This window comes from Erythrolamprus reginae, chromosome 2, assembly GCF_031021105.1.
Source record: "Erythrolamprus reginae isolate rEryReg1 chromosome 2, rEryReg1.hap1, whole genome shotgun sequence".
Classification (NCBI taxonomy): domain Eukaryota; kingdom Metazoa; phylum Chordata; class Lepidosauria; order Squamata; family Dipsadidae; genus Erythrolamprus; species Erythrolamprus reginae.
In genome coordinates, this window is record NC_091951.1 from 78452229 (window position 1) to 78465394 (window position 13166).

Sequence of the window (13166 nt, forward strand, 5' to 3'; positions counted from 1 at the left end):
TTCCACCACAAAGTCTCACCTTTCATGTTGCCTCAGACCATGCAGGAGTTCTTTGATGCAACTACTACCGGTAGCTCCCTTATTATTGAAAAAATAACTGAAGGAATTCTAGCAATGTAGCTTTAATGTTGGCAAGCACAGCAAGATTGTTTAATCAGTATAATAAAGCCCTTGTAAATAAAATCTCCCTTTTACCTGGTTTATGAGATACAAAATCTTTGTGAGGATATGAGCGCATTTCCGAGGATTTATAGGTGTCTCGTTGAATACTCGGGCCTAGGACAGAGGCATAAGAATTTCAGGACATATTCAAGGGCTTTCGCCTTAGAAGAAAAACCAGGCATTATTTGGAAACTTACTTCTTGCAGCACAGCACTTTTTTCCAAGTGTTGGAATGGATTGGAGCCTCCCCCTGCAATGTAAGATAACCAATTTAATTAATAATCAAGGTTTTCACATGGGCAAAATTTCAATTGGGAAAGTCCGGGTTCATTTGCCCCTTAATAAAAATTAACATTCCTGAAAGAAACTTAATAATAAAGGTTGGAATGGTTAAAAGAGGAAGAAATAGGGTAATTCTAAGCAATTATTAATCTTTTCAAGTGCTAATGGAACTGAAATGTCACAAAATATTAACTTAGCCTTGCAATTAAGTGGGACCAATTGCAATTAAAGGACAAGTATCGTTCTGTATTTCTCAACTTTTTATGCAATGCAAAAATACATAAGAAAGGAACAATGCAACTCCCAAACATAAACATACATTTTATTATTAAAAGGATATGTTACAATGAGAAATTAAAAGCTAGGGAGACACATTCTTTACTGTCATATAAGAAGCACATAGTTTCCAGTCACCTGCAATTGTTGCTTTAATTGGTCAATAGAATAGAGCAGAATTCTTTATTGGCCAAGTGTGATTGGACACACAAGGAATTTCTCTTTGGTGCATATGCTCTCAGTGTACATAAAAAATACATTTGTCAAGAACAATGAGGTACAACATTTAATGATTGTCATAGGATATAAATAAGCAATCAGGAAACAATCAATATTAATATAAATCATAAGGATACAAGCAACAAGTTACAGTCATACAGACATAAGTGGGAGGAGATGGGTGATAGGAACCATGAGAAGACTTAGTAGTACTACAAGAATAGTAGTCTTAGTGAATAGTTGGACAGTGGTGAATAAATTATTTGTTTAGCAAAGTGATGGTGTTTGGGGAAAACCTGTTTTGGTGTCTAATTGTCTTAGTGTGCAGCACTCTATAGTGTCTTTTTGAGGGTAGGAGTTGAAACAATTTATGTCCAGGATGTGAGGGGTCAGTAAATATTTTCACAGCCTCTTTTTGACCTGTGCAATATACATCTTGATACACCACTCATCTTGATAAGGACTCAGATTATTGGGGGCAATGTACTGACCATTAATTGAACCATTCAATTAATCATCATTCACAGTTACAAAAGCACCAAAAAAATTAATTTACAACATTTTTTCACACCTATGACCTTCTTGTATCTCCATGGTCATATGATTAGATTTGGATACATATTAACTGGCATGTATTTATGATGCTTGCAGTGTCCCAGGTTCATGAGATCACTTTTTGTGACCTTCTGACAAGCAAAGTCAATGGGGATGCCAGACTCACTTGACAACTGTATTATTAATTCAACAGTGATTCACAAAATTCACTGAACAACTGTGTTGCTTACCAACAGAAATTTTGGGCTCAATTGTGGTCATAAATTGAGAATTATCTATACAGTAAAGCAATTATAAACAGCAGCTATTAACAACATTCTTCTCCATGTTATTTCTTTTAAAATTGTCCAAATATATGCCCATCACTTTCATAAGCAAATTATCTGATTTAACAATTCTGTGTTAATGATTCCTTTTTCCTATTGTGATATTCCTTCCATTCATTATGACTTAAATTTTAATTTTCAAAAAAATAAATAAAACTTTTGTTATATTGCCTGGCTTTCCTTCCAGCCCTGCAGTTGAAGATCCTCAAATATTTTAACCTTTAGGTGCTGTTCTAACCATCTGAACCAGGTAAGCAGCTGGCTCTGTGCCTATTCAAGTTATAATATCCTTTTTGATGTACTGAGCAGATTATGCTAATTTCATCCTCAGCTCCTTAATTGTGATGTCTCCAGTTATGTTTAATATCTTTCTTCAAAGTTATGTGGTAAAGTCAATTGCACGGAAGTATTCATTACACCTTCTTCCTAGCCAATAATTAAATGTTCAGTCCCCAACATCGATCCTTTGTATTATTATGATTTTGATTGATTGTACAGTCGGCCAGTTGTTTAGCCTGGATTTGGCATTTTATCCACTTATCGAGTGCCCCTCCCCAGGAGCTGGGATAGACAATGTTGTTGTTTGATGGTGTTACAAGTATTACCTCAGGCTGTAAGCTGTTATGAGTAAAATTGCCTTTTATAACTGATTGATGGTGATTTTATCAATGCCAATTGTGTTCAAATGATGTCCAAATATTTTGGAATGGCAGGCTGGACACCTATTTTTATAGATACAATCTTTGTTTTTCTTTTCCACAGTTGTTCTACTTCCATTTTTAGATCTTTATTTTCTCAGTTCTCTCTCTTCTGTTGTCATCAGATACAACCATGTCCTTTATCCAGACTTTTTTTTTGTCTTTCTTATTGATAATTGTTAAGATTGGGATGTTGTGTGGCAGATCCTTGTCTGCTTCAATTTTTAAGTCCCACAGCACTTTAGCATTTTCATTTTCAATTACAGGTACTAGGTCTATTTTGTAGTCTAACCAGTTCTTGCTTGCAGCAAATGTTATTTCTTGCAAATATTCCAATGCACCATTGTTCCTCTTATTAGTCAATTAATTAGAACTATTTCTATTTCTAATTACTTCTATTAATTAGAACTGCAGAAAAAACAATTGCTACCAACCTGCCTTCCATTGAGGACTGCACGAGTCAAAAAGAGGCCTGTGAAAATATTTACAGACACCTCATATCTGGATACAAACTGTTTCAACTCTTACCCTCAAAATGATGCTATAGAGCACTGCACACTGCAACAGCTAGACACAAGAACAGTTTTCTTCCTGAATGTCATCGCTGTACTAAACAAATAATTTCCTCAACACTGTCAAACTATTTATTAAGTCTGCACTACTATTAATCTTCTCATCATTCCCATCACCATCTCCTTCCACAAATGACTGTAACTTTGTTGCTTGTATCCTTATAATTTATACTGACTGATTCCTAATATGATTTGATTGCTTATATGTATCCAGACTATCATTAAGTATTGTACCTTATGATTCTTGATGAACTTTTCTTTTCTGTATAGAGAGCATGTGCACCAAGACAAATTCCTTGTGTGTCCAATCACACTTGGCCAATAAAATTCTATTCTATTCTATTCAAACTGTGCAATATTTAATTATTATATCACACTCTTTTAAAAATATGATTCAAAGCAACAATCAGATCGAATAGTCTTGTATACTATTTCCCTCACAACAAAAATCCTAAAAACTGGGTTGAGCTGAGAGAGAGTAACCACTCAATAACTTCTAATCTTTGTGTCAGAGGGGAAAGTTTATATTTTAAATTTGTATTTCATCTACCTCATTTTGAAAAGTGACCAATTAAATTTCAAAGTTCTTTTGCTTTTAATAACAATTTGGGAAATAAAAAATAGATTAAATATTCCTATAATTCTGTAGAAAATTCATTCTTTTATAGCAGTGGTCCCCAAACTACGGCCCGGGGCCCGGATGCAGCCCGCTAAGGCCATTTATCCGGCCCACGGGGGAGTCTGTCGGCCTGAAGAAACCCCTGTGGGCTCTGAGCCCCGTCTGGCTTCTCCGGTTGTGTCTGGGGACCACGGCAATGTCCCCTGTAAGGGGTGCTGCCACGCACACCAAAACAATCCGCCATGCAGTCTTTTCCAAGGCCACACTGGGGAGCTGGGCATTGGAGTTGGGGCGGGGAGCGACAAAGAAAGTGCGGGGAAGTCTTTCACCAGTGAAGGTTCGCACACGCCTATGCGCATGACCTCCCCATTCTACTGCCAGCCTGCCATGCACCTGGGGGGATGGGGAGGCTGAGCACTCCGCCGCGAACTTCAGAGAAAGAAGTGGGGAGAAAGAAAGAAAAGGGAAAGGGAAGGGGAAAAGAGGGAGGGAAAGAGAAGTGGAGAGGAAGGAAGGAGAGAGGGAAGGAAGGAAGGTGGAGAAAGAGAGGGAGAGAGAAAGAGAGGAAGAGAGATAGCAAGAGAGATAGTGAGAAAGAGAGAGAGAGAGCAAGAGAGAGAAAGAAAGCAAGAGAGAGCAAGAGAGAGGGAGAAAGCAAGAGAGAGAGAAAGAAAGCAAGAGAGAGAAAGAGAGAGAGAGAAAGAAAGCAAGAGAGAGAAAAAGATTTTGAGTGAGAGAAAGAAAGCAAGAGAGAGAGAAAAGGAGAGGAAGGAAGGAGGGAGGGACGGAAGGAAGGAATGAGAAATGGAGGGAAAAGGAAGGAAGGAAAGAAGGAAGGAAGAAGAAATGGAACAAGGAAGGAAGGAAGAATGAAATGAATGGAGGGGAGGAGGAAGGAAGGACTTTTTTGGGGGGGTGTAATTATTTTTTTAAAAAATTCTCAACATACATTCAAACAATACAGTGTACCATCTAATTTTCCATGAATAAAATGCAGTATTTTGTTAGTAAAGAATATCAATCATTAAAAAAATTGCATTTTTTTCCTAAAGTTGTCATCCATGTACATACTTTTCTTTTAATTAAATTCCCTCCTTAATGTTCCTTCAAAAAGTACACCAATTATATTTCTAACGTATTAACCATTATGACAAAGTGCTTCCTTCTTTCTTTATACATTTTTCTATAAACCAAAAAAATCTTGTATAGACAATCAGATGTTAACAAAAGAAAATTAAAAACAAAACAAACTTTTGTGAATTTCAGACCCCCCTCCTAAATAGTACGTTCCCATTTTATTTTTTACTTTAAAATAAGATGTGCAGTGTGCATAGGGATTTGTTCAGGGTTTTTTTTATAGTCCGGCCCTCCAACAGTCCGAGGGACTGTGAACTGGCCCCCTGTGTAAAAAGTTTGGGGACCCGTTTTATAGTATTACCGCAAAAGGGAAAGAAGATTGCTCTGTAAGATCTAATTTGTCAGTGTTATGTCATTTTCTCTTTGATTAAAAAATCCTACCATGCTGTATTTAGCACAATCAAGAGACACTACAGATAGTCCTCAACTTACAACCACAATTGAACTGAAAATTGTTAAGTGAGAATTTGTTAAAATTTGTTAAATACTACAATCCTTACCATAGTTGTTAAATGAATCACAGCAGTTGATAACTTAAAAATACAAATTCAATTAAATAAATAAAATAAATAAACATACAAATCCAATTAGATAAATAGTAACCTGATTGTTAAGTGAATCTGGCTTCCCCATTGATTTTGCTTGCTAGAAGGTTGCAAAAGGGATCACCTGATTCTGGAACATTGTAACAGTCATAAATATGAACCAGTTGCCAACATCTGCATTTTGATAATATGGCCATAGGGATGCCACAATGGTTCTATCTGTGAAAAACGGCCATAACCTGTTGCTTGTATCCTTAAGATTTTTATTAATATTGTTTCCTGATTATTAGACCCCTATGACAATCATTAAGTGTTGTACCTCATAATTCTTGACAAATGTATCTTTTTCTTTTATGTACACTGAAAGCATCTGCACTAAGAAAAATTCCTTGTGTCCAATCATACTTGGCCAATAAAGAATTCTATTCTATTCTATGTCACTTTTCTCATTGACGCTGTAACTTTGAACAATTACTAAATGAACCATTGTAAGTCAAGGACTACCTGTAGTTCTTTCTTTTAAGAATTATACAGAGTAGATACATTCTTGTTCATTGCAATAATTTACACCACACGTCATACACCTCTGATGCAGTAGCATTTCATTCATAAAACAGGACCTTATTCATTCCCCGATATATTGGATATGCTGCTCCCGTAATTTCAGCAACCTAATGATCCTGCAAAGAGGAGTTATTAGAAAAGTCGGAAACGTTTTTGCTACTATCCGGATTTTTCTGCATCCCGGATGGGGTAGCTCTTTGCAAGCTGGGAATAGGGAGGAGGGAGTAGCCACGCATCCCCCACTCACCTGACTCTTCATCCTTCTTGTCAAATTTCTTTAGCATTCCGTCCGTGGAGGCGCAGAACCGGTTAAAGAAGAAGCGGCGGGAGAAGACACCAGATGAACCTCACCCTAGCCCAGGGGAAGGGGAAGGCAAGAAAGAAGACGCTATGTCGGACAGAACAACAATGATGGGAAACGACAGCGCTAGCTAGACAGTCCGCATCTGCGTGGAAATCTCTTACTTCCTGCACAGGCTTCACTTCCTGCCAGCAAGACAAAGTTGAGACAGCTCAGCATCTCAGTGATTGCGCAGGCGCACTCGTCAACGGGCGGGCTAGAGAGAGCTGCCAGGAGAAAGGCAAAACGATGGGAACAGACCGGACGTGACGTCATGGGCCTTGCAAGTCAATGATCGAGGGCAGCGCTTCAGGCCGGAAAGGAAAAGACTGGCAGCCAATCTCGGGCAGGGCGACAAAGGACGGAAGTGGAGAGGACAGGGAAAGCTGTGCTTTGCACCACTCTCGCATTGGGAACAATCGAGAGAAACCGCATCTCGTTTGTACTGTTTTAGTTGACGCTACCGTTGCTTTTTTTGCTGATGAAGAAGAGATGGAGGTTTCTTTCCCAGACAATCTCCGTTTCCTTTTAAAAACTTCGATTTTTTTTCTTTACTATTTTTGGGGGCTGTCGGTCTGTAATGCTCATTGAAATTTAAATAGAAAAGAAAAGAATAGAATTCTTTATTGGCCAAGTGTGATTGGACACACAAGCAATTTGTCTTTGGTGCATATGCTCTCAGTGTACATAATAGAAAATATACAATGTATACTTTCCAGGCGGGAAAAATATCTGGAGTGGGGAGGGGAGGGGTACCCTGGTTATTGTTCTGACCCAACATAGCCCCCCCACTTTTTCCGTCTCTATTGTTACCTATTTTTGTGTTCCTGAAAAAGTTCAGTTGTTTGCACAATAAACAGGTTCCAATCGTTTTACATTTCCATTATCTGGCATTATCTGGAGGTCTTTAATAGCAATAGCACTTAGACTTATATACCGCTTCACAGTGCTTTACTGCTCTTTACCGCTCTCTAAGCGGTTTATAGAATCAGTATATTGCCCCCAACAATATGGGTACTCATTTTACCCACCTCAGATGGATGGAAGGCTGAGTCAACCTTGAGCTTGGTGAGATTTGAACTGATGCTTGCAGTACTGCACTCTAACTACTGCACCACCAAGGCTCAATTTAAGAAACAGGCTATTCACTTCTCCAGGATGATTTAGTTCAGTGCTTTCTAAACTTGCTAACTAAACTTTGTGGACTTCAACTCCCAGAATTCACCAGCTAGCGTGATTGATAGAAAAGATTTGCCATTGCCTGCTTTGTAGAGAGAATGGCCCAAAGTCACTGTTGTATCCTGAAATGGCTACCTTGTAACTCTGTAAATAGTTTGTTCCTCTTTCCAGCGCTGTCTGAGCCCAAGCAGGAAGTCGCTCCTGATTGGCTCAGACGCGGCCGGCTCTAGCTTTGGCGGGAACCGCAAAAGTATAAAAGAAGCGGTTTCTCCAGGCAGAGTCAGTCGGTACTCGCTGAATTGTCACTTTACCTTGCTGAGCTGTCACTTGTTCTCTGAGCTGAATAAAAGTACCGATTGCTCAAAACCCTGTCTCTGGGTCTACTTCACTGGCGACGAACGAACGGAAGAAACTTCGCGTGCAACATGGACAAAATCCAGATCGGCCAGGCTCCGGAACTTTTCGATCCCGAGAAACTGACATGGGACGAGTACATGGCCACCTTCGAGATCTTCCTCGAGGCGGCGGGAATGCAGGACGCCGGAGCCGATCGCAGACGGGCTATTTTTCTTAACTACTGCGGCGCAGAGATCCGTAGACTTGCCCAAACTCTCACCGAACCGGAACAAGCAAGAACCACAGCGTGGGACGTCCTTCAACAGAAACTAGCGAGCCATTTCAAACCAACCAGACCAGCCATGGTTTACCGGCATCAATTTCACATGATGGCTCAGAGAGAAACCGAGTCGATCAGCCAATTTACAACGCGGCTTCGAACGGTACTTGCTCAATGCAAGTTTAAAGACCCGGAAGCTCGCCTCACCGACGCCTTGGTTTTCGGCATGAAGAGCAACACAGTGAGAAATAAACTCCTCACCGAAGAAGAGCCGACTCTACAAACCGTGATTAAATTAGCGCAGACCGCGGAAGCAGCCGACGCAGCGGCAAGAGAATTAAAAGAGCACGGAAGGCGAGAAATCATTGCCAAAATCGACGCCGAGTCTCCCAGCGCCATGGGAACAGACGACCGCAGCCAGCCAACTAGCAACGGGGACAACTGCCTCCTCCTGCAAGACCAGCCGAGACACCCTAGAGCTACTCACCCAGCCCCCTGCGCGGGCTGCCGGGGAAATCACCAGCGCCATCGATGCCCTTTCCGAGACGCTACTTGCCACCGTTGCAACCGGAGAGGCCACATCGCCATCGCATGCAGGGCAACGGCACCAGAAGAAACTTTTGCCACACAACAATACCAGCGACCTCAAAACCAGCCCCCCCAATCGCGAGAAAGGAGACCGTTCCGCAACTCGGGTCAAAGGAACTACTCAACCGCTAACCGCGACTACAATAGAGGTAACTCTCAATTTTCCGTGAATAACACGGCAACCAAAAAGGGGGCTAAAATTGTTATCTCATTGTTACTGAATAACCAGCCTTGCTCAATGGAGCTGGATACGGGCTCGAGATATACCATCATGCCCTGGGAAAAATTTAAGCTATATATGCCTAATGTGTCTAAGGCTGACCTAACTCAAACCTCTTTGGTGATCAGAGACTTCCAAGGGGGGGTAATCTCGGTCCTGGGAACAGCAAATGTACCTATCGCATTTAAGAATGTTAAATGTACCCTTCCCATGCTTATTGTGACGGGGGCCAAACACTCCCTGCTAGGTCTAGCGTGGATGGAACCGTTGGGGATCGAAATTTCGGGTGTGTGTAATGTAAACTGTGATAATATGCCTAACTTTGTGAAAGAGTTCCCTGAAGTGTTCAGCCCCACCTTGGGATTGTATAAGGGACCCCCCATATCTTTCTCTATTGACCCCAAGGTCCCACCGGTTAGACTGAAACCTCGCAGGGTCCCCCTTCCGCTTCTCCCCAAGCTAGACATACAGCTGGACAAACTCATTAGTCAAGGTATTTTGGTCCCTGTGGAACAGGGGCCATGGGAAACTCCCATAGTGACACCCCTGAAGCCAGATGGCTCTTTAAGAGTTTGCGCTGATTACAAATCAACCCTGAATAAGGCACTCCAACACCACCCCTACCCCATCCCGGTTGTGCAACAACTCTTACACTCCCTGGGGGAGGGGAAAAGGTTCGCAAAGATCGACCTGGCGCAGGCTTACCAGCAACTTCCGGTCGATGAACAAACAGCAAACGCTCAAACGATTGTAACACACAGGGGGGCTTTCAAATGCACGAGGTTACAGTTTGGGGTAAGCATAGCCCCAGGAATATTCCAGAGCATCATGGAACGACTATTGTCAGGGGTAAATGGGGCAATTCCATATTTTGATGACATCTTAATTGCAGGGGAAAACCAGGAAAAGAGTGAACAAAAGAATAAGGGAAGTACTTAAGAGGCTACAGGACAAAGGGTTACGAATCAAGCCTGATAAATGTGTCTGGGGAACTGACAGTATTGAATTCCTTGGGTATAAAATAGATAAAGAAGGTATCCACCCCACAACAGAGAAGCTGAGAGCAATTAGAGAAGCCCCAGAGCCACGAGATAAGAATGAGTTGCAGGCATTTTTGGGCCTCCTTAATTTTTATTCCGTTTTTTTAAAGCAGAAGGCAACAGTAGCAGAGCCTCTCCATCGTTTACTCCAGAAGGAAGCCCGCTGGACATGGGGGAAAACTGAACGTGAAGCTTTTTCTCAAATAAAAAATTTATTAACTTCTAAAAGTGTAGTAGTCCAATATAGTGCTTCACTACCCATTAGGCTCACGTGCGACGCTTCGCCGTACGGCATAGGAGGAGTCTTAGCTCACGTTCTACCTAATAAGACAGAGGCCCCAATAGCATTTTTTTCAAGAAAAATGACCAGCACAGAGAGGAATTATAGCCAGTTAGACAAGGAGGCTCTAGCATTAGTGGCAGGGGTAAAGAAGTTTCACAATTACATTTTTGGAAGAAGCTTTGAGCTAGTCACTGACCACAAACCCCTACTAGGCCTGCTAGCCCCCAACAAGCCCACTCCACCTTTTATGTCTCCAAGACTAATCAGATGGGCTCTTTTCCTCTCAGGATATCAGTATGAGCTCACCCACAAGGGGGGGAAGGAAATCAATCATGCAGACGGCCTCAGCAGATGCCCCATAGCAGACTTAGTAGAAGACCCTGTTCCTTCCACAGATGTGCTAATGATAGAACTCGAGGAAAACCCATTAACCACAGCAAAAGAGGTAGCTGCACACACGCAGCAAGATCAAATCCTTAAACAAGTGGTGAACTGTGTTCTAAAGGGATGGCAAAATGATATTGTTAAACCTGAATTGTGTGATTTTAAAAACAAAAGGCTTGAATTATCATATGTAAAAGGTTGTTTGCTGTGGGGGGATAGAGTGATCATCCCCAAATGCCTAAGGGAAAAGGTACTCAAAATGTTACACGTGGGCCATCCTGGGATTGTCAGGATGAAGAGCCTAGCAAGGGGGCATTTATGGTGGCCAGGGCTAGATGCTGATATTGAAAGTTGGGTTTCAAAGTGTGACCCGTGCCAAGAGTCAAGGCCCAGTCCCCCCAAAACAACTCCGGCTGAGTGGGAACAGCCTGCTGGTCCTTGGTCTAGGATCCACATTGATTTTGCTGGCCCAGTTGGGTCTCAGTATTTTTTAATAGTGGTTGATGCTTTCTCCAAATGGTTGGAAATAATAGCAATGAACAACATAACCACAAGTGCCACTATCAAGGTATTGAGCAGACTGTTTGCATCCCATGGTTGCCCCGATCTCTTAGTGTCTGACAATGGGCCACAGCTAACAGCCAGGCAATTCGAATTATTCCTAGATGGCCTAGGGGTCAGGCATGCCCTCATCTCGCCTTACTCGCCCTGGGCTAACGGGTTGGCAGAACGTTACGTACGGGTGGCAAAGGAGGCATTGCACAGGTCAGGCCCTGGGGATGTGCAACAAAACTTGGACCAATTCTTACTAACCCAGCACATTACCCCGAACTCGCACACACATGTAAGCCCTGCAGAGTTATTGATGGGAAGGAAGTTGAGGTCACCATTAGACAGGTTAAATCCAAGATTCTGTGTTAATAATAACCAAATGTGTATGAAACCAGAAAGAGAAATGTATTTGGGACAAAATGTATATGTAAAATGTTTTGATGGAAATGTAAACTGGATGAAAGGAATTATTGTTAAGCAAAACGCACCCAAGACTTATGTTGTTAAACTAGAGGATGGTCGTTTGTGGAAACGACACATAGACCACATTCGGAAACGAACTGAAAATCAATTGCCACAAACCGCTGACATGGACTCTCCCCCTTCAACAGACTTTAGTACATTGCCCGAACTAAGAAACACGCAAAGAGACTTATCGGGCCAGGGGGAACCATCCAGCGACGCCGAGCCATCCTCGTCCTCCGAAGCCTTCGTCGGGCCCGCCAGGCCAAGCCCGCCGCACCGGGAGAACCGCGGCGAGCCATCCTCCACAGTCAGTGGCGAAGGAGAAATTGAACTGCGCAGGTCAGCGCGAGAGCCTCGGAGGCCTCACCGATTGGACGACTTCGTCACATGGCTTTCTTGATGGATGAGTCCAACTATGAGGGGAGGGGTGTTGTATCCTGAAATGGCTACCTTGTAACTCTGTAAATAGTTTGTTCCTCTTTCCAGCGCTGTCTGAGCCCAAGCAGGAAGTCGCTCCTGATTGGCTCAGACGCGGCCGGCTCTAGCTTTGGCGGGAACCGCAAAAGTATAAAAGAAGCGGTTTCTCCAGGCAGAGTCAGTCGGTACTCGCTGAATTGTCACTTTACCTTGCTGAGCTGTCACTTGTTCTCTGAGCTGAATAAAAGTACCGATTGCTCAAAACCCTGTCTCTGGGTCTACTTCAGTCACCTAACTGACTTTGTGCTTAAGGTGGAACTAGAACTCAGTCTCCTGGTTTCTGGCCTGTTGCCTTAATCACTACACCCTTATGTCCAACCTTTTTCTTGCCTTGGGCTGTCTTGAGTGAAGAGGAATACTTTTGAGCAGTGTACAAAATGTGTAACATAGTAACTACTGCCAAAAATCACATAATGTTAAAAGTTTACAGTCTTGAGTCATGTTACCCATCTGGGGCTGCATGTGGCCTATGGACTGCAGGTCAGACACACCTGCATTATATCAAACCTTATGTTTAAGATGTGTTTCATTAAGATCCCCCCCCCCCTTGTGCTAAGCTTAAGGGCAAACCAAAGGAATTGCTGCAGTTCCTTTTTCTCTGATCAGACAAAAGGGTATTGTCAGTTGAAGGAATTAAAAGATGCACTCCACATTTATTATTTCTAAACTAGTTCAATAAATTCTCAGTACCAGTACAACTTCTGAAAACATATGGCTAAAGTATGCTGTGAAAATGCTCATCTAGACAGCACGACTATTGCCTGTATCATACAAAACGTATTTCAGCATTTACTTTCTAAATAATTAAGATGCATTCACTATTGATAGGTCCAACATTTATTATTGTTGCTGTTTTATTAGTAGTATTAAATGACATGGTAATGAGAATTCCTTGTGGTTGCCAATTGTCCTTGTGGAACGTGAACTGATTGGCAACCCTTGCAAACACTCCCTCTACCACTGCTGTTTGACATTGAGAGAAATATGCGGTATCCCAAGAGAAAGACACCTACCATAGCTTAAGTTGTCCTCAAAGAACATGTTCAGCGCTGTGAGGAATCCCAGTG

General features: G+C 42.1%; 1 protein-coding gene across 1 annotated transcript in view; it reads right to left on the reverse strand.

The window, feature by feature from the left end:
* COPG1 (COPI coat complex subunit gamma 1) overlaps positions 1 to 6481 on the reverse strand; it is a 37550-nt gene extending 31069 nt beyond the window's left edge. The window contains exons 1-3 of the mRNA XM_070738401.1: positions 6203 to 6481; positions 360 to 412; positions 196 to 276 (exon numbers count right to left, since the gene is read on the reverse strand). Coding sequence (XP_070594502.1) covers positions 196 to 276; positions 360 to 412; positions 6203 to 6239 — 171 coding nt within the window. The 5' untranslated portion in view covers positions 6240 to 6481. The remainder of the gene's footprint in view (positions 1 to 195; positions 277 to 359; positions 413 to 6202) is intronic.
* Between the last annotated feature and the right edge of the window lie 6685 nt (positions 6482 to 13166).